This window comes from Excalfactoria chinensis, chromosome 22, assembly GCF_039878825.1.
Source record: "Excalfactoria chinensis isolate bCotChi1 chromosome 22, bCotChi1.hap2, whole genome shotgun sequence".
In the NCBI taxonomy this organism is placed as follows: domain Eukaryota; kingdom Metazoa; phylum Chordata; class Aves; order Galliformes; family Phasianidae; genus Excalfactoria; species Excalfactoria chinensis.
This window is the reverse complement of record NC_092846.1, coordinates 3,517,287-3,539,711: the sequence shown is the minus strand read 5'-3', so window position 1 is coordinate 3,539,711 and position 22,425 is coordinate 3,517,287. Positions and strand designations below refer to the sequence as shown.

Here is a 22,425-nt window from a genome sequence, read left to right as displayed (position 1 = left end):
CAGCTCAGTCATTTAGTTTGCATTTAGCAACCAGGTGAATGTTAATTCCAGACCATCTTTTTCTCAGTCCTGCTGCTGTTTGTTTGTGCTCCTTTTGCTGACAACAATGCACCATATGGTGCCTCCAGCACTGGGACTACAGCCATAGGGGTAACAGATGCAAAGTGGCCCCAGACAATAGACGTTGAAGTCTGTCACTTTGGAGGAGTGAGAAAAGCCACCAAACACGGCATGAAATATTCAGCAAACGAAGCACAGCTGGGGCAGATAAAGGCCTTGAGCTCCTCTGGGCACCCTTTGCAGGAGGGCTGGAAGGCACAGCTCCAAGAAGCAGCTCTGCAGGGCGCTGGGCTGCTGGAATCTGGGAAGTGCTCTCCAAGTCTGGGAGCTCTGAGATGGCTCAGTCACCTGATTTGCACAGAGCTCATGCTGCTCATTAGGGAAGGCATTAAGACGTGACTTACAAATGACTGCAGAGTTCCGCAAATGTCACTTCAATCGAACCGTTATTAGCTTATTGATTTGTATTAAGCAAGTAGATAAATACTTAACGGCAACAGCACTCTCATCATAAAGTGAATTAGTGCTTAGAGTGTGTCTGGCTCATTAGCAGACTTAGAGCACCTTGTCACCGCTCCCAGGACTGGCAGCCAAACCTCTTAATTACTCACTCATAGCAAAAGGGATCAGCCGAGCTGCCCCGATTGCAGAGCTGGGCAGAGAACAGAGAAGAAATGGCCATTGGTTGGTAGAGGATGTTCTAGTTTTGACCCATGGGCTGGCTCGTGTGCTTCATCAGTGCCTGTAGGAAAACATCTCCAGAAGCAGAGTGGGATCTGCAGTCACTATGGCTTAGTGTCCCCCTCTGACCACTCGCTGTTTGTACAGCAGCTCCTATTCATCCCCAGGTTTTCAGTTTCTATATTAGTGGACTTATTTAAGGAAAGATCCCTGAGGTCGTGGCGTTCTTCCAACGTTTTCCTTTCAAGAGAGAAAAAACCTCTTTTTCCAGTGTTCTCAAACGCTGTGAAATCCAAATCGATAACTTGGAAATGAAATTGCCCTCAAGAAGATTATGAACAAAGATTACCCCAACCAGGTGGACCCACTGCAGTGGGACCAGGGCAGCTCAGCCCCAATCTGAGTCAGGGATTCACTGTAATGAAGTGGGAGATGCCCATGGGAGGAGGTGGCTGCTGGAGTATCCTCCATACTCTGCTCCATTGTGCAGCTTCTCCCATCCAGGATTTGGGTTTGTGGTTTCCCACTGCAGTGAACACCTCGGCTGGGGACATCCCTTACATGATGGGGCTGGAAGGCACGGCAGGTGGGCTGAGTGGGTTAGAAAAGTAATTAAGACCTGAGATGCTTTCCTTATTGCAGGTGGGAACTGATATTGATAGTGCTCTTCCTCGGCTATTTCCCTCAGAAAAGCAACTGAACAGAATATTGAAGAAATCCATTCTCATCACCCCCTGCACATCCCATCCCCTCTCCCAGGACACTCCACTCCCCCCTCCTTCTGTCAGCAGCACTTGGGCTCTAATCGCATTGGGCAGGGCTGAGCTGGGATGGATAGGCAGACATTCACCCACAGCTCCACATCCCTGCACGGGGCGGGGAGCAGTCTGGGCTGATTTCCTTTAGATTTGAGCAGGGAATAAATTGGAAGGCATGAATCATCTTGACGCAGACACTGCTGAGATGGATTACCTGGCTTGGCAGCTCACTCCTCCCTTCCCATAGCCCCACTGGCTCACTTCCTTTCAGTTCAAACTTCCAGCTCTCAGAGGCAGGAGGGCTCCTGCTCCCTGTGCTGCTCTGTGCTCACATCCCCAAACAGGGACTGCAGTGACCTGGCCACGCTGCCTTCATTAACACCTGGCTTTTGCCACCGCTGTTGGTTGCCCTGTGACACCTGGGGCTGGATGCACTGTAAATAATGCTGCTCTCTGTTTTATGAACCACGAGCATCAATTTCTGCTGCTCTGACCAAGGGAAGGAAGAAATGCGTGACTGCAAAGCAGGAAGCTCAGCCTCCACTCCAAGCTGTATCGCTGGTTACGTATGTCCCCAAACCTCCCCACCATAACGAATTCAGCACTTCCCCCCACAAATTATGTGTAAAACAGCCAAATAACCCCATCCCTGTTGCACGGTGATTGCAGCAATCAGAGGCCAAGGCTGGCTCGCACCCAGGGACCATAAATCTGGAGCTCTGCAGGCGCAGCCACAGGCTGATAGCGAGTGATTGCCCTTAATTCCAGCTCTTCCCCTGCTCCAAGAGGGTTCATCCGGAGCCCCCCCGGTGATGCTCAGCACTGCTAATCACAGCCCCATGCATCGCCAGCTGCTGGCTGCCATCTCCATTTCCTTTCTGCCTCCACCTCTGCTGGCACTGATGTTATTGGGAGGGGGATTTTGAAGCAGGGCAGAGAGCAGTGCCTTGCACCAGGCTGGAAACACTGCAGAGTGCTGGGGCAGCTGCCTGCCTCTCCCTGCACTCACAGCTTCACTCTTCCCCATCAGTCCCCTGAAGCTGCCATTCCCACCACCACCACCTTTGCAGTCCTCGGTGCTCCCACTGCAGCAATGGGGCTCTGACACCCAATGGGGGAAAATGAGGATGCAGATTTGTTTGCATTGTCCATTGGAGAGGCAGTGGATTTCAAGGAGCTCCCTCCTCTCCTCTCCTCTCCTCTCCTCTCCTCTCCTCTCCTCTCCTCTCCTCTCCTCTCCTCTCCTCTCCTCTCCTCTCCTCTCCTCTCCTCTCCTCTCCTCTCCTCTCCTCTCCTCTCCTCTCCTCTCCTCTCCTCTCCTCTCCTCTCCTCTCCTCTCCTCTCCTCTCCTCTCCTCTCCTCTCCTCTCCTCTCCTCTCCCCTCCATCTCCCTTTGAACAAATCACTCCTTTAGCACAGTCCCGTTGTCTAATTTTGCCGAGTCTCTGAGTCTCAGCCTCCTGTTAATTGGTTTTGCCCATCTTTGTGCATTCCCTTCAATGCAAAAATATATACATATAAAATGCCACACATAACATTTTAATTTTGAAAGCTTCCTTGTTTGTTTTATATTGAAATCACCCACGCCGCTCCGGCCTCCAGAAACAGACGCTTTCTCATTTCATTAAAAACTCTTTGTTATGATAAAAAGCAGCAAAAAAGAGATTAAAAAAAAAAAAGAAAGAAAGTGGTGTTTCCTTCAAGGCACATGAAAGCGGAAGAGATAAATCCCATGCATTGTAGGGATCAAACCCACGTCGGGCTGCAGCACGGCGATACCAGGAGGAGGGTGGGAGGAGGAGGCATGGAGCAGATCCATGCCCCAGCACCCAGTGCTTACAGCAGGGGGGTTGTGTGTCCCCAGAGCTGCCTTGTCCCCTCCAGCTGTCCCCTCCTGATGTATGGGACCCTCGGGAGCTGTGCTGGGGGGTGGCACTGTGAGCCTGGTGACTTCAGGTTGGGTTTGATGCTACGTGGCCATTGCTTGGGATCAGAGGGTTGCAGTGTCCAAAGCCAGACTGCAGATTGCTCCCTGGTTTTTCATTGCTCCCACCAAACAGGAGCTGGAAATCAATGCAAATGGAGACAAGAAAATTCTGGCTTTGCAACTTGATTGCTTCTTTTTTTTTCTCCTCCCCATCCCTGAACATCAAAGAGTCTTTTTCTTCCTGATTTTCCATATTCTTTAGCGGTTGCTGAATTACTGTTTAGCTTTACTGATGTTGGTTTTTTCTTTTTTTCCCACCCACTGCCATTGTAAAGGTCATTTAATTATTATTACAAAGAATTACAGAAAGATAGAGAGTTGTCTAAATGCCTTAAGCTGCAACAGGTTATTAGCATGGATTCTTTTTATGGCAGTTTTAAATGGATTATTGTTTGCAGCGTTGCACTAAGGATAACCCAGCAGTGTTAGGACAACACTGGGTGCAACGGGCAGCCCTGCAGGCAGCACCGTGTCAGGAGGGGATGTTCCTCTTTGCACTCATAGACACCCAAAGGGATTTTGTGGGCAGTTTCAGATCTGGTTTCCCAGACCCAAGATGCTGGCCATCAGAAACAAGAGTTAAGCCATGCCAATGAGTCCTGTAGTCGTTGTTTCGGAGTAAGGTTCTAAAAGATGATGTTAGATGCTGGTAAAATAAGAGGTCTCTTATTCTTTTTTAAGATGTAACTTTGCTAATAGAAGAGCTAGTGATGTATAAAGGGTGTCTGGCTTGTAATGCTGGGGAAGATGAGCAACAAATAGCTAGCTGGGCAGGAAGGAAGGATGGCTGTCCCATGGATGGCTGTCAGCCCCATGGCTGTGTGTCTGCCCCATGGCCATGTGCCCCAAGGATGGGTCTTAGCCCCATGGCCGTGTGTCTGCCCACAGATATCTGTCCCAGGGGTGGCTGTCAGCTCCTCAGGGGGACACTGTCACCCACTGATGCCCTTTTCCAGCACACAGCTGAGCTGTGTCTTGGCCAAAGCTGCAGTAGTGGTGGAAGACTGCAGCACCCAGCACAGCCCTCTAGGTGGGAGACTGCGAACATGAATCCACTGCTTGTGGCCCTCCCCAAAGGCTCCTTTGATGCCAATCTCGGCTCCTTCACCTCTGCTCCCCTCGAATTGCCCCTGGGTCCTTCTGAGGAGCACTGGGCTCTGTGGGTGCAGCCTGTGTGGGTGCTGGGTGTAAGGCAGCAGTCTCAGCTTGGAGCTAAGGGACCAGAGGTGCCCATGCAAGAAGTTAGGGCCAACTACCATCAGCTTAATGCTGCTGATGTTTCTTAAGGAGCTATTGCACATTCTGTTTCTTCCTTCACTTTAGCAGCACATCATCGTGCAGTATCACTGCAAGGTGGCAAAAAAAAGACTTGGAAGAAGTGCACGAGACTTATGTTTGCTCTAAACATCAGAAGTTGGGGGAAATTACTTTACAGAGAGGTCAGGACTACAAATTGAAGCAAATGTTTCTATTTCTGCTCATGAGATCCACTCAGCCCCAAAATGTTGTGTGCCATTTCTCAGATGGCACGAGCTGAGCACTAGCCCATCAATAACACAGTTTCTATTACAGTACATTTGCAGGCCCAGTTTTCATTGCTTACAGCTGGGACGAAGAAGGTTTGGATAAATGTGTAAATGCTTCTTCAATCCTCTAGGTGGAATACTGAGAAAAAATCTAATTACGGAGGTAAATTGTCCCAGCAAGTAAAACCACAAGTGCAGTCACTCCTCGGCCCTCTTCGCTCGATGTCAGCTGTGAATCAGGCACGTGGGCTGGGAGGATGCTGTGGGTCTATGAGGTCGTCCACTGAAATAGTCTGACAAACAGACCTCGGAGCCCACAGATGGATGTTGCGTCTCTTGACTCCTCCACTCCATATGCTGTTTTGCAATAAACACATCACTTCTTCTGTACATTGTTGTGCAAAAGTGGAAAGACAGGCTGAGCCCCAGCAGTGTGCTCCCACTCCTCTGCATTGGTCAGGCTGGTGCAGATCCAGCAGGGCTATGCTGTGCCTCGCTGTAGGAACACCATGCTGCAGCAATACCCTGCTGCAGAAATACCCCACTAGATATGTACCCCTTGGCAGTGACACCCTGCTGTGGCAATACCCTGCTGCAGTCTGCAGCCTGCAGTGCAGGGCAGAGCCTGGCACAGCCCCACAGCACTGCGGCACTCCTTGAGCCGGGGAAATCCCCAGCCAAAGGTAGCGAAAGCACAGTGTTGCCCCACGGAGCCAGACTGCATAATCCCCAGGTAAGTGAAGGGAGAGGCCAGCCTTGTTTGCACTTCTGCATTGCCCACATTGCACAACGGCTGTGAGCTGTGCAGAGCACTGAGCCTCTGCTCCCAAACCAGGTGGCTCATGGCCACCCGCCAAACATTGCTGACAAGCTTTGCTGTAGATAAGCAGGCTGATGAACTCCTTCCCTGCTTGTAGCTGGAGCAGGTAGGGAAGCAGCTGCTGGACCCAAGGCTGAGTCACATCGGGTTGGCAAGCAGAGCTCCCACTGCCACTGACATCAGAGAGCGGTGCTGCACGCTCATCTCTGCCCCAGGTGACACACATCCGTCCGGTGGGAAGGCTCTGAGGCTCTGTCCCACATTGTGCTGGCTGGGTAGTCCCAGCACCATGCCAGTGTTGCTGGCCAGGGTGAAGGAAATCAGAGCTTCCTGAGCCATGCTGGGTACTGCTCAAAGGCTCCCAGGCACATCCGGGCACAGCAAATTATGTGCAGCTCTAACAGGAGCAGCAGGGATGTGGAGTGAGATGCTGCTCATGTCCTCAGTGCTTACTGCAAGCCCAAAACAGTTTTAGAAGGGCAGGACCCTGGGTACACAGGGTCCAGACAGAGGTTGGCATCATAGGCCATCCCGTGCCTGCTCTCTCAGCTGCTGCCTGGTGAAATCCCCCTGAGCCAGGAGAAGCTCCAGCTCTGGGGCCAGACCTGCAGCAGCAATCACAGTGCAGCCTATGTGCCTTTTGCTCAGGGAGTATTGGAGACCTTTGCCACACGTTTCCATCCTTCCAAAACATGCCCGTGGGTATCCGACACCAGCCCTAACAAGGGTCACACTGGGGGCACATAGCAGTGGGTTGGCAGGATCCTGTGCCACGCTCTTGGTTCCTCAGTGCAAAACATCCTCTTCCCAAATGGCTGTGACTCCTCCGGAGGTATTTACTCAGTGCTAGGCATAAATCCTCTGCTCTTCACTCCGCTGTGCGTGGGATCAAATCTTCCCCGACACTCTATTTAAACATCTTACGTTAATTCCACAAAATGTTTGTACAACATCCATTATTCTTTTTTAGCTGTGAAGTGGCAAACACTCCCAGGCACATCGGAACACAGCAGATCCACGGCTGTGATGCTGCACCCAAACAAAGCTGGGGCTGAGCAGGCGGGGGCGATTCTGGAGATGTTTTTGGGGAAGGGACTGCGGGTGTTTCCCAGCAGAGGAGCAAAGCATGGGAAGGGCTGAGCACGAGGTCACTGGCTGCTGTCACTGCCATTGCGTAACCACCTGGGTTTCCCCACCATCGTTTGTTCTTCGTGGCTGTTGCTGAGCTCTCCTTTTGACTCCGCTTTGGTAAACATGAGGCTATCCGATGGGGTCCAAGAGCAGGGTTTCTGAAAGGAGAGTGTTGGGAAAGTTCTGGGTCTTTCTATGGAAAACATTTGCTGGGATTCATTGCTGGCTGTTGGAAGGTATCATCTGGATAACCAGTCACCAATGCATCCTGGGCAGGATTCACAGTGAAGACGTGGGTGAATCACTTTCTCAGGCTCAGCCAAACCCTCCCCTTGCTGCCAACACAACCAGCAGTGGGTTTGGGAAGCAGCACCACCAGTGCCTGGCTGGGAGCTGATCCCACCAAGCAAACCCTGGGCCATGCTCAGCCTGGGTTCCCGGTGGGGTAGGGGGTTCATTCCTGAGCTCCTCTGCAGTGTCCCTATCTCAGCATCCCCAGATCAGACTCAACAGTGCTGGGAGCCCCCAGGGCACTAGAGTGATATGAGGCTCCTGTTGGCTCTATCCCTTCAACCTCCAACAGTGACATGGGTTTACAGAGCCAAAATAATCTCTGATGGATGGCTCGATGGCTCAGGAGAAATAAATAGCCAGGGTGTGCCCAACCCAGCTGTCACTGAGGAAATGAGCCCATCCTCCTTGAGCTAACACCAGCACCAGGACCAAAGGTGAGGGTCAACACTGCTGCTCGGAGTGGCACCCAGGGCTGTGTCTATTGAGGTGTACAGGAGCAATCATGATGATGGCCACATAAATTCCTCCACTGTGGTTCCTTCAGAGGGGTTTGCTCTCTGCCTGAGCAGAGGAGCTCTGCAAGGAGCCTTAGGCTGCACGGGGAGTCAGAGCCATGCAAAGAGCTCCTTAAGGGCCAGGAAATCAGTTCAGGTCTGAAGATTTAAGAGAAAAGTGAGCGTGTTTTTCTGCAGCTGCAAAGGAATCCCACACTCTTGGATGAAGGCAGTTAGCAACATCACGAGTGCTGTGGGCATACAAGCTGAAAGCACAGGCAGTAAGTTCTGCAAATCCTTGTTGCACTTCTCCATTTAGTACTCCCTTGTGCTGCTTTCCTTTTTTTTACTGCAGAAGCCTCAAGCAACCTTTGCCCTTTTTGAATCTCTCTGGCCACGGCACAGAGCAGCAAGGCTGGAGCAGGGCTCTGCACCTCCACCAGAGCCCAGGCACAGCTCCAAGGGGAGCGATGCCGATCAACACTCACTGACAGCCAGCAATGCTGCTGCCATCGGAGACGTCTTTATTGCAGGGAGCGAGAGGAGCAGATGGTCTCTCAGTCAGCATCTCCATAAATGTGAGTGCTTGTGGCTATAAAAGAAAAGTGCCATAAAGAGATGTTGCTAAGCTTTCCTCTCAGTGTTTTTGCTCAGCTTTCCTCATGAGCCATGGTGACCCCTCTTCCAAAGAAAGAGCATGAATCATTGCTTGCTGTCCCCTTTGACTCCTGGATGTGCTGAGGACTATGTAATAAATCACACAAAGAGAAAATCCAGATGCAGCTCTGCCAGCCTCTTGGATCTGTACATCACCAGTGATGGGAGAGCTCCATGGAACTACTGGCAATTGTTCTTACCACACAGGAACATGGGTTGATAAGAACTGAGAACAGTGGCAGGTCACCGGTTTATTTGCAGTCTGACTCCTGGGCTCCAGCCACGGCAAACCAGCATCTTTCTGCTCCTGGGTGAGCGCCCTGGCACAGGGAGCCCATGAGATTCCCTGCACCCCATGGGCACTGAGCACATCTCCTGGTGAACAGTCAGACCTCGGGCTGCCACGATAGCAGGCAAAAGTTGTTTGCGTGCTCACACAGCGCAGCATTCGCTGCTGCCACTGCTGTCTGCCCTATTTCCTGCTCTGCGATAAATGGGATTTAGGACTGTGGAGCTGTCGGGAATGCGTGGCTCCCGGGGCAGCCCAGCTCAGCCCCATCCCTCCCAGCAGCTGTTGGATGAGCTCAGGCTCCGAGCAGATAGGGATGTGCCTTCCCCTAATTGCCCAGGGCTTGTCTACACAGGCTTTAAAAGAAAGTTAACATGAAGTAACAATCTAAAGTGGATTAAAGAGCATTAAAACTCTGCATAAAACCCTCGTTCAGAATTAAAGTGGCCTTAATTTAGTTTAATTTAGTCCCAAAGACTGCTAAATAAGGCCACCTCAATTGTCCTTAATTAACATAAGTGTTCCCATATAGGCGTTTGTAAATGAGGTTTAATTAGCCCATTTTAAGAAGACAGATCTGAGCGAGCTGCCTTTGGTTTCTGTAGGCAGGCAAGCCAGGTCGAGGGCCACTTTGCTGACGAGGCTCCCAGTTGAGGCCAACCAGCAGTAGCTTTGCAGTGCTGGCATCCCCTCACCAGGAACTGGCCCCAGGCAAGCTTCCTCCCCAGCAGCAGATTCTAAGATCCTCACATCCCACCTATTTTGGCTGCATTAAGTAGACGAGTGGGAGATGAAAGGCTTTGCCAGAATATGGGCTCTTCCTTTAAAATCGGAGGTACGGGAGTGGTAATCCCTAGAAAAATCCCTAGAAAAGTGTGATGTCAGGATTTTATGGGACTTGTTTGTGAGCGAGAAACCAGACAGGAGAAGAGCAGAGCTTTGCATTGAGCCAGCAAGGAACTGGAAGGAGATGGAGTGGGAGCCTATCCCTGGGACAGAGCTACTGCAGGCTGCCCAGCCACCACCGGTGCTGTTGGCTGCTTTGGTTTCTTTTTGACTTACTGAACACACCGATTCCAAAAGATAACCCAACCACAGCAGGAAGTCCACCCCGATAGCCAGGTTTGGTGTGTGACGTGGTCTGGCATCACGCTGCTCCTCCGGCCCTCTGCCTCCCCCTCTGCTCAGCAGTTCCTTATCAGGAAAGACCACGTGCTCTACAGAGGGGATTTCCACACTGCTTTCCTGCAGGCGCACATCTCCAGCCACAGGGCTGAGATGTGAGCACCAGAAATAACAGCCAGTGGGGCTGCTCTCTGTCCTTTGGCAGAAAGGGCATGGTGCAGTACTCTGCTTTCTGCTCAACCCTCTGCCCTCTCCTCATTACCACTCTCTACTGCCATACCAAAGCCTGCAGCCCTCCAGCTCAGACTCCTGCCCCTCTGACACCAGCATCACCCTTCCCAGTGCCCCGTTCTGCCTCACCAACCCGGCAGAAAGAGCACTGAAATGATGTCAGACCAATGAGGACCCGACCTTGTGGGACAGACTGGTGCACAACTCAACATCTTTGCGGTGAGACCACTTCCCCGGCACAAAGCGGTGCTCGTCAGCATCGAGACAAGGAAGCAGTGTGCAAGACAGACTGCACTTCAGCAAAACGCTGTGGAAGTGCTCAGGTCCCATCATGAAATCTATGCAATGGCATTTGAGTGTCTCTGACTGAGATGATGCTGTTCAGACTCCTCTGATCATGCCTTCCTTCTCTTAGGCAGGTTCTCCGTTGTGCAATTCCTTTGGCATTCCCCAGCCCCAGGACAAGTCACTGCTCAAAAAGTGATGTTTTAGGGCTGCTGCTGTCAGTACCTCCTCCCCTGTGCTGTGGAGCAGAGTGGGTCAGTATCTTTCCAAATCATGTCACTTAAACGAGAGACAGGTTCTGTCATGTTGTAGGGGTTAGTGAGGGGCCTCTCTCTGCTCACCAGTGATCCAAGCAGCGGCTTTGTTCTGGATATCTGCATGTCCTCAAGAAGCCGCAGCCTCTGCGAGAGTCTTTGCAATGCCAAACGATGGCAGTAAACTTTCTCTTCAAAGCAATTTGCAAATATGAAATCAAAAGTAACCACCGACAGTGCTGGGGTGTGGCCAGAGTATGACCCCTTTTGACTTCTAGGGTGGAGAAGCCAACATCCCCTCTCTGCATCCTGGCTTCTTTTTTTTCCAATGAGAAAGGCAGCATATGCTTGCTGGTGGTGCTTTGCATAAATCAAAAGATCCAGCTCTGTGGATCTTGCGTGGGGTATTTCCTATAAAAAGCACATCTGTGGCCATGCTTTTTAGTGCAATAGACTCGAGCCTGGAAGCAAAAGTACACAAACAGATGCTAAATTCAAGCTGACTGGAGTAGATTCCAAGGGAAAGAAGAGTTGGGAAAGCACCTACTTAAGTACTGACTAAGGATATTATCTCTGATCAGAATCTAGCCTGTGTGTGTGTGTGACTGTTGAGTACACAGTGCGGTTTCAGACATGGCCAGAGACAAGAAAAAATGATTGTTTCAGGGTAACCACAAGGAAGATGAATGCAAATGTATTCCTGTAACTGGGAGAGTTCCCTTGCTCCTAAGTCAGGCTCCGGTACATGGCCTGAGGGAAGCAAATTTGCAACTACCTACATTTAATTGTTTAGGGGTGATGAATCAGAAGTCAGAGTGGAACAATTTTTGCACATTATGAAATGTGAGCTCAATTCCCGTAGTTACAAATGGTCCGTGCAGTGATTCTAACAAACAGTTGCCATCAGTCTTATTTGCTGCTGGGAGCACTTATCTCCTTCAGAAGCCTGGCTAGATAAGCCTCTGTCGGCTGAGTCATGGCTACCTGCATCACATCAGGGTCAAAGCAGCAGCTTGGTGCTACAAACTCATTCCAGACAGCCTTGTGTGCCTAATGTGACACACAGGGATGGCCACCTCTGGCCAGGATGGGTCACCACAGCCAGCACTGATGCTACTAGCCCTGATTTCTTCTCATAAGAGTGGTGATGCATTGGCACAGGCTGCCCAGGGAGTGGTGGGTCACTGTGCCTGGAGGTGTTCCAGAACCATAGGGATGTGGTTAGGGTGAGGATGGGTTGGGGTTGGAGACTTGGTGATCTTAGAGGTCTTTTCCAACCTTAGTGATTCTATGATTCACACATTCCTTTTGGCTTAAAGCTGGCTACGGCTTTACAGCTCACCACTTTGTGCCCTCTATCCCATTTCTCTCCCTCTCCAGTTTCAGCCTGCGGGTTTTCTATGACTGAAGTGTACTGAGGTGCTTCCTGACAGCTCGTAGGTCAAAGTCTGGCCTTTGCTGTGCTGAATGTCAGCAGGTCTAATGCCACACAGGTCAGGTGGATGCTCCCTCAACAAGCACCAAGCACAGGACCTGATATCCGCCTCTAACTCTGCAGCTGCACCTCACCTGAGCTGGTGGGAGGAAGTAACCAAAAAGAGCCGGGGCTGCAGTCCTTCTGAATCACGCCTTTTAATGGTTTTAACCTCAGATAAGCAGCAGCCAAGGACAAGCTGGAAAGCCATCTGAGGAACCAGCTGCTCCATCGCATTGTGGTTGCTGCGGGTTGTGCCAACGTGTGTTAACTCAAGGCTTGGCTCTGGGGCTCGGTGGGCCTCCAGCACCACTCACAGCCCCACGTCAGATCATGAAATCAAGAGTAAAAGGCGGCTTCTGCAACGGAGCAGGAAGCAGATGAATGAATTTCCCTAACGAACGGCACTTGTCGGGGCACATCTGCCTTTATTGCAACACGATTTGCATAAAAGCCAGGTGTTTGTAGAAGAGGAGCTGCCTCTACACCCACCGGGGTTATTCTGCGAGGAGACATTCGGCGGGGACTGGAAAGAGACCAAAGGGAACCGAAGGGGCCGGGGGAAGCGGCGAGGCCCGGGGGCGCAGCGGGCCCCACGCGAGGCCGCGGGCCGGGCCGTGCGTTAGGCCGCACGTTAGGCCGCACGTTGGGCCGCAACAGGCCGCACCGCCTCCTCGCCCCGCTCCGCCTCAGGGCCGCGGCCAGGCGTGGCACGGGGCGGACCGGGAAGCGGCCTCCGCTCCGCCTTCGCCCGCTCTGCCCTTCCGCGTTGGCGCAGCGCTGCCCCGGTATAAAGCGGGGCCGCCGCCCGGCCCGCTTCGGCCCCATGGAGATGCTGCGGTGTTTGAGCGGTGGGAGGCCGGTAAGGGGCTGAATGGCTGGCTGGCTTCGGACCGGGGGTTCCACGCGGGGCCGGGGGCTCCGGGGTGGGGGGAGGGAGAGGCCCTCTGGGCCGTGCCACATCGTCCATAACGCCGTCGTTTTGGCCCACAGGTCTGGAGTGCGAGTGAAGGCCGGGAGACAGCCGAGGGCAACCATGAGCGTGGGCAGCGTGTCCTCCCTGCTGGGCTGCCCCGGCTGGCGTGAGGCGTTCCCGGTGTTCAGACAGCAGTTCAGTCGGCTGGAGGAGAGGATGAGCTCCAGAGATCCATGTGAGAGTGGTTACCTCAGTCCGGGCCGGACCCTGAGCTGTGAGGAGGGTGTTGGACCTGCCGTGCTGGGTATGGAACCAGTGGGGAGCCCCACGAGGGAGCCCCCTGACAGCCTCGAGATGCAGCTGAAGGTGGACTTCTTCCGCAAGCTGGGCTACTCCTCCGAGGAGATCTATGTTGTACTCCAGAAGCTTGGCCTGAACGCTGATACCAACACCGTCCTTGGGGAGCTGGTGAAGCATGGCCCAGCTGAGCGAGACCCCGCAGAGACCCCTCAGGAGACCAAGGAGGCTCCTTTGGTCCCTCGAGGAGGAGCTGCCAACAAGACCCCTGCACCTGTGCCACCTCTGGAGGAGAAGGAGAGTGATAACCTGAAGCCCATTGTTATTGATGGAAGCAACGTGGCGATGAGGTGTGTCTGGGGCTTGAGAGCGGGTCCTTCTGGGGTAGTTTGTGACCCTTAAGTGCTCATGTGAGGTAGAGATTTTCTTTTACCTCTGTAGCTGTGAGGCATGCCATGATCTAACAGCATGGGGTCTGAAAAGTTCAGGGTTTTTCACAAGAAACTACAGCTGGATGTTTTGGTGGTGGCTGGTAATATTTTCCAATGTACATAATAACCGGCGTGTGTAGTTATTTCTTGAGGGTGACAGCCCAGATGGCTCCTGCTGCCTGTGGTCTCTGCCCTCGCTTACTGTGGTCAGAGTGCCTATTCAGACAGCAGCGGATGTGCTTCATGGAGAAACAAAGTTTCCTCCCCTCCTGTAGCTGCTGAAGAGGATAACTGAAGATACCTTGTCTTCTTACCTAATAGTTCTATATAAACTTCTGTAGCACTAAGTTACTCAATACATAATTATGGGGTTAATAAGAAAAAGGCTTTAATATGATCCTGTCTCTGGCATTGGAGGCCAGTCTCCAGACTGGGAGTCAGGTGTTTTTGGCTGTATTTTTGTGCTAAAGTTTGGAACAGGGGACTCTACTAAATAATGTCTGGAGTGGCCAATTCTGCCACTTCTGACAGCTGTGACATCAAGGCAGGGCTGCAGCTCATCATGTTGGATGTTCTGGTGTTGGTAGAGCAGGTTCTATTAGACGCTACAGGGAGGCCACTGGAGTTGCCTGTTAGGGTTACAGGAATCCTAATAGTCATGGAGCACTTAGTATCCTTGCAATGGATACTTTTCAGTTCAGTGTCCATACTGATTCTCCTTTCCTCTTTGCTTTTTGTCCCCTTATGGTGAGAGTTACTTGCCATCACCCCTAGCTGCACACAGATGGGCTCTGGGTGCTATTAGGTTAACGCACCAGGTTTTGAAGTTGGGCTCTGTGGTTAAGAAGCAAGCTTCTTTACTGTTTTAGTTTAATGGGTCTTGTAATGCACGTTTGTGTACACGTTTGCTTATTAAAAGTGAGTGCACATAGCTGTTGTGTATGTCACTGTAGACTTCCTAAGGTGAAAGTGCTGAATGGAGATTTGTTTGCAGGTGTGGTTTTCACTGAGCCATGGCTGGCAGTTCTAAGAATAGAAGTGAGAAAAGACTGGGTACGATCTGCTGTGTGACCAGCTAACAGAGCCTCCAAGTCCCCATGCCAATGTGATGCCCCACAACCCCACTCTGTTGTCAACAGGATGAAATGTTTAACTTTAGACTCTTAGGAGAGTCCTGTGCTCAGCAGCTGTGTGGTGACTTGAGACGTGGAGCTGAGCTTTATGATGCTTGTGACGTTTACCTTAGTTAAGTAGCTAGGCTTATACAACAGCATTGGTTGCATTGATTGAATGAGGAACCTCTTACCCATGAGAGTTACCCCATAAAGTGCAGGAGAGATTACAGCAAATGTGACTCAGGCAGACCAGGCAGCAATGAGAGTGGCAAGAGGACAGAGTTTGACATGAGAAACACAGTCTGGCTTCTTTTTTTTTTTAAGCAATTTGCTAGAAGGGGAATTCCATTCTGAAACTTCCTGTATTGATGGTGTGTGATGTTCCCTGCTGATTCATTTGCAGTGTGTACAGCGGCCTCCCTGAACAGCTCTTGACAAACATATGCAAATCATAGTGGAAATTAGCTTTTACTTCCTTCTAAGGGAATTTTTTCTTGGCTGCTGCCAAATCAGATCAGCCTGGCTAGCTACCTTCTGTTCACTCTAGGGTGGTAGCAGGGACTCATAAATGAGAAGTAAGCAGAGGATGTTAACCTGTGTCTGTCTGTAGTGAAAGCAATCTGATATTGGCAGAGTTCTAGGTAATCTTTAGTGATTGTTAATGCAAACCTTTCTGTAACTTGGCATTCTTAATGAAGATAAGTGTCTCTTTAGGTGTTAGTTCTCTTGTTAAACGTGTAGTTCTTCTGGTACAGATCTTCAGTTCTCTTAATAGTTACAGAGAAAGGTGGCTTGCTGGAAGTAGAGCATGCAGGGTTGGCTGGGTTTGACTTTTCAAGCCCTCTAGAAAACAGAAACTGTTGGATTTGGTTGCTGTAGAGGTGGGTGGGGGGAAAAACACCAACCTGATTTGGCTAGGAAGTGGCTTTTTATGTATGCGAAACAAATCTGGGTTATATTTAAGAAGCCTGGTGAACTTGCTTTGGTATAGAACAACACATTGTGATGTCAGTTGGAAAATAATATTAGATTCATAATTGCTATATAGAGAAGCAGCAGTATGTATTCCTAGACCTGGGAGATCTTGAATGTTTTTAATCCATTAATAAGATAATAGGCTTATTTCTATCCAAAATATGTAGAGCTCTTAGTTTTCATTCCTTTTAATACTGCTTTTAAGTGTTGTGGCCTAAGAAGTTTGGTGTTTCAGAAAGGGGAGAAGCTTAAATGTAAGTGTCAGCAACTTAGTACAGGTTAAGCACTTAAGCTTATGACTTTGCTGCAGCCTTGAGAACTGGGCATGAGCTCAGCAATACTATGTTTTATGAGGTGCTGGGGCATCTGGTTGCCTTCCCTCTCCGGTGTTGCATGAAGATGCTTCAGCCATTTCATGTAACCTGTGCTTCAGCTTTGCTTGTACAGGTTTGATTTTTGGACTGTCTCACTTGTGCTTAGGGATAAAGTGTTCACCCACTGTCTCTCAAGTCTCCACATTTGGGGTTATCTTTGATTACAGAACACTTATCCTGCTACAAGCCTGTGTACAACCTGCTCTATTCCACGTGCTATAGGAGGCTGTCTTGTTCTACACGGTGCTTATATTCATCTTTCTGTTGCTCACTTGTGAGGCCCTGTATGTGCATTCAGACAGTATCTAGCTGTAGTGTTTGCTTTGTGTTTCACATAATGCACTGGGCAATAAGAGTCTTGGAGCTGGTGTACCTCTGTAATAGACAGGATGTGTTTGATTAAGCATGCGTGCAGTTTTCAGTACTGACCCAGCTGTGCCCCAGAGCTGTGGGCCTGTTTGTAAGGTGCCTTTGACTATAGAGTTTAAAACAAGTATCCAGAGGCACAGCAATAAATCTGTGTCCTGTTCAAGTCCACACGAGACACTTTGCTCACAAAAGTGAAGATTTGCAAACATTTCTCACGGTTCCCTCTCATTTGCTGTTCAATCTTGTGGCTTGACAACACTTATCTTCAGTATAATAAAACATGTGTTGGTGCCATTCCAAAAATGCAGGCTTAGATTCCCCATAATGACAAATCAGGCTGCAACAGAGAGACATTGAAAGTTTGCCAGAGCCGTTATCAACAGAAAAGCTGATAACACTGTAAATAGTGGCACTGATAGAACAGAGCTGGTAGTTTCCTCTTAGAAAGTTCTGCAAGCTTACTGATATGGAGTAATGAATAATGAAGCAGCTTTTAATATTGGTAGGTGGTTTCTGACACTGTTGCTAAACTTCGTTCCTTAGCTGCCAAGTGCTCTTATGACATTTAGCACCAATTAAGGAAAACGTTGATATTTCATGCAAATGTGCTATTTGCATGGAACATCAACAAGTGATTCTTTGGGCCGTAGGATAATGAAGAAGCATCCTGCCTCTGTGCTGATGTCATGGGGGTAAGAGTGCACAAAATGGCATGTTTTCCCTTAGTTATCGAAATAACTTTGTAAGCAAATCACTGTGTGGAAGTGCAGTTTGCCCTGGCAGAGGTTGGCCACTGGCACTAGCTAGCAGAAAAGGACAAAGGAAGTTCAAGATCACATTGTGTTCAGGGCTAAAAATAAAGAGCTGAAGCAAAAGGCTCTGCTTCAAAGAAGCTGCTTTGTTCTTCCCGCTGAGAACTTGGCCGTTTGTTGGTATACTGAGGTGCAAAAAGCAACGGTGAAACTTAGTGCTCCTTCTTGAGATCAGCGTGTAAGACTGATTCTTACTGCTCTGACACGAAGGGTTGTTTTAATTGCTGGACCTGTTTGCTTAATCTGTTGCCTCACTGATGTTGCCTGAATATTGAAATCCTTTATTTTCTTCTTCACTGCAGCCACGGAAATAAAGAGGTGTTCTCCTGCAGAGGTATCCTCCTGGCTGTGCAGTGGTTTTGGGACAGGGGACACAAGGATATCACAGTGTTTGTGCCATCTTGGAGGAAGGAGCAGCCACGACCAGATGTACTTATAACAGGTGTGGAAATATGAAAGCAGAGAGCAGCTTTTCAGGCTTGCTGCTTTGTTACTTAATGAGCTTGCAAAGTTCTGGGTAGTTAGTAATTAACTTATGAATGGAAGATCTGAGTAGTAAGAGATCCAATAAGCTGTGCTGACCAGTGAGATTTAAAGTCATTAAATTCTCCCTTAAGCAAGTTCTTGCCTGGATCAGTTGGAATAATTTGGAGAACAAAGAATGTAACACTACTCTGCTTAACTTGCCTTTCATCATTTGAATTCTTTCAGGGAAACACCTTTATGCTATATTTGACTAACATGTTTGACACTAGAAAGTACAGAGTTTCTATGTGCTAGAAGTAAAACCTCAATAGGAGTACAGTCAGACTTCTTCAAATAGAAGGGAGTTTGCTCTCAGCTTATGAGCTGCTGAGATTTCTAAGTAGATCTACTCAAAAGAAACTTATGCACATAGAGTGTCACTATAAAAGATGCTGATCTTAAATGCAGATCAGCACTTTGTATGCAAGGGATTATGTAGATGGGACACACTGCGTTTCAATAGCCTTCTGTTCCTGAAGACCTTTGGGCTGTGCACATTTGTATACATGTGTTGACAGTTATGTTTGTTCTAGATCAGTACATTCTCCGTGACCTGGAAAAGAAGAAGATTCTGGTCTTCACTCCTTCCAGACGGGTTGGGGGTAAACGTGTTGTCTGCTATGACGATCGATTCATTGTGAAGCTGGCACATGAGTCTGATGGCATTGTGGTTTCTAATGATACTTATCGGGACCTGCAGAATGAACGTCCTGAGTGGAAGAAATTCATTGAGGAGCGTCTACTGATGTATTCCTTTGTTAATGACAAGTATGTTCCTGATGTTCTTTTGCTTTAAAAGTGAGCATGCAGTCTTGTTTTATTGAAGCAAGAGCAAGCGAGGCACAGAAAAGGGAAGAGGGTGGTAGAGTATGGAAGAAAATAATCCCATAGGTAGCTCTGTAGAAGGAAGAGAGGCAGGAAGAACTCCTCCCTGACTGTAGTAAGGTATGAAGAATTGGAGTCAATAACTGCATGTGGTTTGCAGCTAGAAGCTCCGCTTTGGAGGAGTTCCTGGGAAAGCTCTAGGGCTTGATTTCCTCACGCTATCATTAGTAGGCCTAGCAGCAAGTACTGCTTTTAGTCAGCAGCACAGCACAAAACCTCTTCTGTGCCTGAAGAGAAGCAATTCTTGCCAGTCTGTACCAGATGACGAGCTGTCACTGCAGTGAAATGGGAAAGTTTTTTAGTGTTCAGATAACATTTAATGTGTGGTGAAATGGGAGACTTCTACAAGAAATGAAACCCCGAGCCCAGAAAGTGAGCTGTTCCTGATTAACATTTCTATTTTATTTAACTTTTATTTTAGGTTTATGCCTCCAGATGATCCATTAGGGCGACATGGCCCCAGCTTGGATAACTTTCTGAGAAAGAAACCTGTGGTGCCAGAGCACAAGAAGCAGCAGTGCCCTTATGGTAAGATTTGCCTTCTGTACATCAAAGCTTCAGTCCCTATACAAGTGTAACTCATGCATTTAGGTGTCATTTCATGCTATTTATGCTTTTTCCTTGCAGGGAAGAAATGTACTTATGGAATTAAGTGTAAATTCTACCACCCTGAAAGGATCAATCAACCCCAGCGCTCATTAGCTGATGAACTCCGAGCCAATGCAAGATTGTCTCCTACCAGAAGTACCAGCGCTGTCAAGGAGGAGAAAAAGGGCAAAAGAGGATCCCAGGCAGAGCTCTTGTGCTCTGTGCCCGCAGAGAGTGATAAAAGCTCTTTGCAGAAGATCTCTGCAGAGAGGAAAAGCTTGACACATAAAACAAAGCCCAATGATGTTCCGCTTCAGATCAAAGGCTGTGTGTCAGGCAGCGTTCCTGCTAACAGTGGGAGCCACAGGTCCTCTGAAAGGTACCAGCATCCTCATATGGACTCTCTGTCTTACATCTCTCAGGAGCATCTCGACTCAGGCATTGGGTCTCTGGAGAACCAAATGTCTGACATGTGGCCTTACAGATCTACCAGTCACTGTGATCACTCCCATGCTGAGCAGGTGACGGTCTGCACCTGTGGTAGGCAGAGACCTGTCTACCCACACTCTCCCAGCTTAGAGCAAAATGGTCTGGTCTCTTACAAGCATGGTTCCCATAAATCTTCTGCCTCTGGTGCTAGCTTCTTGCAGTATAACCCTGAGATACCTCACTCAGGGCCACCTCACTCTTTCTCAGGCTACGGAGTACCTGTCCATCCAGCTAATGCTGGGCAGTACAGTCTCCCCAGTGAGTATAATGCTCCTTCTCTTCCTTCACTTCACTCTCGTGAGTACTGGTCTGAGCCCTACCAGCTGCCTCCTCCCCAGGTGAGATCCACCAGCGTGCGAGATCCTCACTCAGTGCAGAGGGCCCCAGGGCCAACATATGGGGACTCCTGCCAATGGAATGTCTCTGATCAGTTTGCAGAGGAGAGGGCCAACGTTCACGTCAAGCTGTGTGGCATATTCCATCCCCATTTAGTTGATGCTGTGATGAGCCGTTTCCCTCAGCTTTTGGATCCCCAAAAGCTAGCTGCAGAGATACTAACCTATAAATCCCAGAACCCAGGTATATGAAGCAGATGCCAAGGGTAGCCAGCATGCTAGGCTTGTGGGCAGCGTTTGCACTCTGTAGCTGCCGTAGATGGCATCTGCCTTTTGAGGGCTCCTCCTTGTTCCCTTCAAGTCCCAGGCTCCAGCTGGAGGCTGGATACCAGATGTGGCATGCTCACAGTGATTCCTGGTCTAGTCATGACAGTGTCCCTCTTAAAGATGTGAGAGCAGGTTATGGTCCCCGTCATCCTCAAAGGATGCTGAAGAGAATCTGGGTGCTGGATGGGAGAAAAGACTGCTGTTTCAGAGCAGGTCTTATGGGATTTACATGGTGAGTTAGGCACACCCTAAATTCCTGCAGTTCAAAACTGTATATGGCCTTATTCCTCCCATTAGCTCAAGCTTTGTGTTGGCTTGGTATATTAGCAGGCATACAGAGGGGAGGTTTTTATGGGGGTTGTGAAGCATCGAAACGTGTATGTGAAACATACTGTGTCTAGTTGTGTGAGGCTCATTTCTGAGGACTGAAATGCATCGTCAAGGCTGTTCCTAGCTCTTCACTAAGGCCTCTTTGCTAAATTGTACCATGGAGATCTGTGGAGAAGATTGGATTATAAATCCAACATGAAGTCAGGTCTAGCTGTCTTAGATCTGACTTTATTGGTGCACTTGTTTAGTGATACCCCTCCTGCTTCAGCTCACCTTCCTGAGGTGAGGCAATTCTATGATATATATATATATATGTACCACAAGTGCTCAGCAAGCTGCTCAGCTCCTAGAAGTACAGGAAGGAAGACCTGATGCTCCTCTAGAGCTGCAAGTGAGCCGTGTTTGGCACTTGTTTGAAAAGGCAGTTGTCAGAATGTGGATGGCCGTGCTGTTGAGGCTGCTCTAAAGCCTTGTCCTCGCCTGGAATCCTGCCTTTGGCTATCTGTGTAACACTGACAAAGAGGATTTATCATACAGTGCCTTTTGTCTTCAGGCAGCAATAGCTTTGAGCATTCAGTAGAACAGCCAATACTGTTCCTGAGGACTCCTTCATACCTTTCCCCATAAAGCTGTTGCTTCCTCTTCCTTCTCACTGATCTCTTCCTATCCCCTTCAGCTTTGTCAGACTGTAAGAGCATCCAGAAATGTAGAAGTGAGACAATGCTTGGTGAGGCCGTTCCCCTTTCATCCCTTGTTCCTCTGACAAGTTGTGTTCTTTGGGTTTGTTTATTTTTAATTGTAGATACTGTAATAGAATTTAAATATGCAAAAAAAAACCAACAATTGCTGTAGTAATTGGTTCTGGTCCTGGAATTTCACTGTGTTACGGTGTGGGGATGTTTCCTGCACTGCAGGCCAGAAGCAGTTGATTCGTTGATGCACATTGTATCTGTGTTTTGTGTGTTGGGTTGTTTTGAAGTACGTCCATCTCGTGGTTAAACCAAGGCTGTCGAGTGGCAGATCATCAAGGGAAGAGTGGAATACGGTGGGAAAACTGAGGAACGGTTTTGTCTATTACTGATCTTCCCTCTGTCCAAGGAGTGACCTACCCAAACAGGCACCATGTGCCATAAAAACCACAGGGACACAGAAACCTGTATACCTGGTTAATGATGATGCATTACAAATTAGTAATGTCTCATGTTAGTAAGCAAAATGCTTCTTAATTTTTAAGTAACCTGATACTTCTCGTATTTGTAAATTACAGGGGGAAAAAAAAGAGAAAGAAATGGTTTTTAATGTTATTGTCCAACAACTTGCTGCTTGATGCTGCTTTTCATTAGTGCTATCCTTGACTCAGCCAACTGCGTTACTTGGCGTGGTGTGTCTTGTTGCCCTGGCAGAGTGCTGATATATAGTCAGAAGGCTCAACCATTTCTGCTCATAAAAAAAAGCTGATGTGTTACTGGACTCTGTGTATCGTGATGCGGTGTGTGTAGGTTATGGACTGTGTGGGAGTCGTGGCCAAGGAAGGACTCGTGTTATATAAATAAATACTGCTGAGTTGAACTTGGGCTCTGGTGGCTTTTTG

General features: G+C 49.1%; 1 protein-coding gene across 1 annotated transcript; it reads left to right on the top strand.

Annotated features, from left to right (window-relative positions):
• The first annotated feature begins 12,797 nt into the window (after nt 1–12,797).
• Nucleotides 12,798–22,401, top strand: ZC3H12A (zinc finger CCCH-type containing 12A). Its single transcript, XM_072355447.1, has 6 exons — nt 12,798–12,928; nt 13,060–13,629; nt 17,658–17,797; nt 18,414–18,648; nt 19,187–19,293; nt 19,393–22,401. The coding sequence occupies exons 2-6, from the start codon at nt 13,103–13,105 to the stop codon at nt 20,427–20,429; spliced, it is 2,046 nt and encodes a 681-aa protein (XP_072211548.1). The 5' UTR covers nt 12,798–12,928; nt 13,060–13,102; the 3' UTR covers nt 20,430–22,401.
• Nucleotides 22,402–22,425: the final 24 nt, after the last annotated feature.

What these genes read in the sequence shown, in the direction of transcription:
- ZC3H12A (XM_072355447.1), top strand. Translation starts at nt 13,103, where the DNA reads ATGAGCGTGGGCAGCGTGTCCTCCCTGCTGGGCTGCCCCGGCTGGCGT. An exon ending in GGAAGCAACGTGGCGATGAG is followed by an intron (nt 13,630 to 17,657) that starts GTGTGTCTGGGG and finishes TCTTCACTGCAG; the next exon opens with CCACGGAAATAAAGAGGTGT. An exon ending in TATTCCTTTGTTAATGACAA is followed by an intron (nt 18,649 to 19,186) that starts GTATGTTCCTGA and finishes CTTTTATTTTAG; the next exon opens with GTTTATGCCTCCAGATGATC.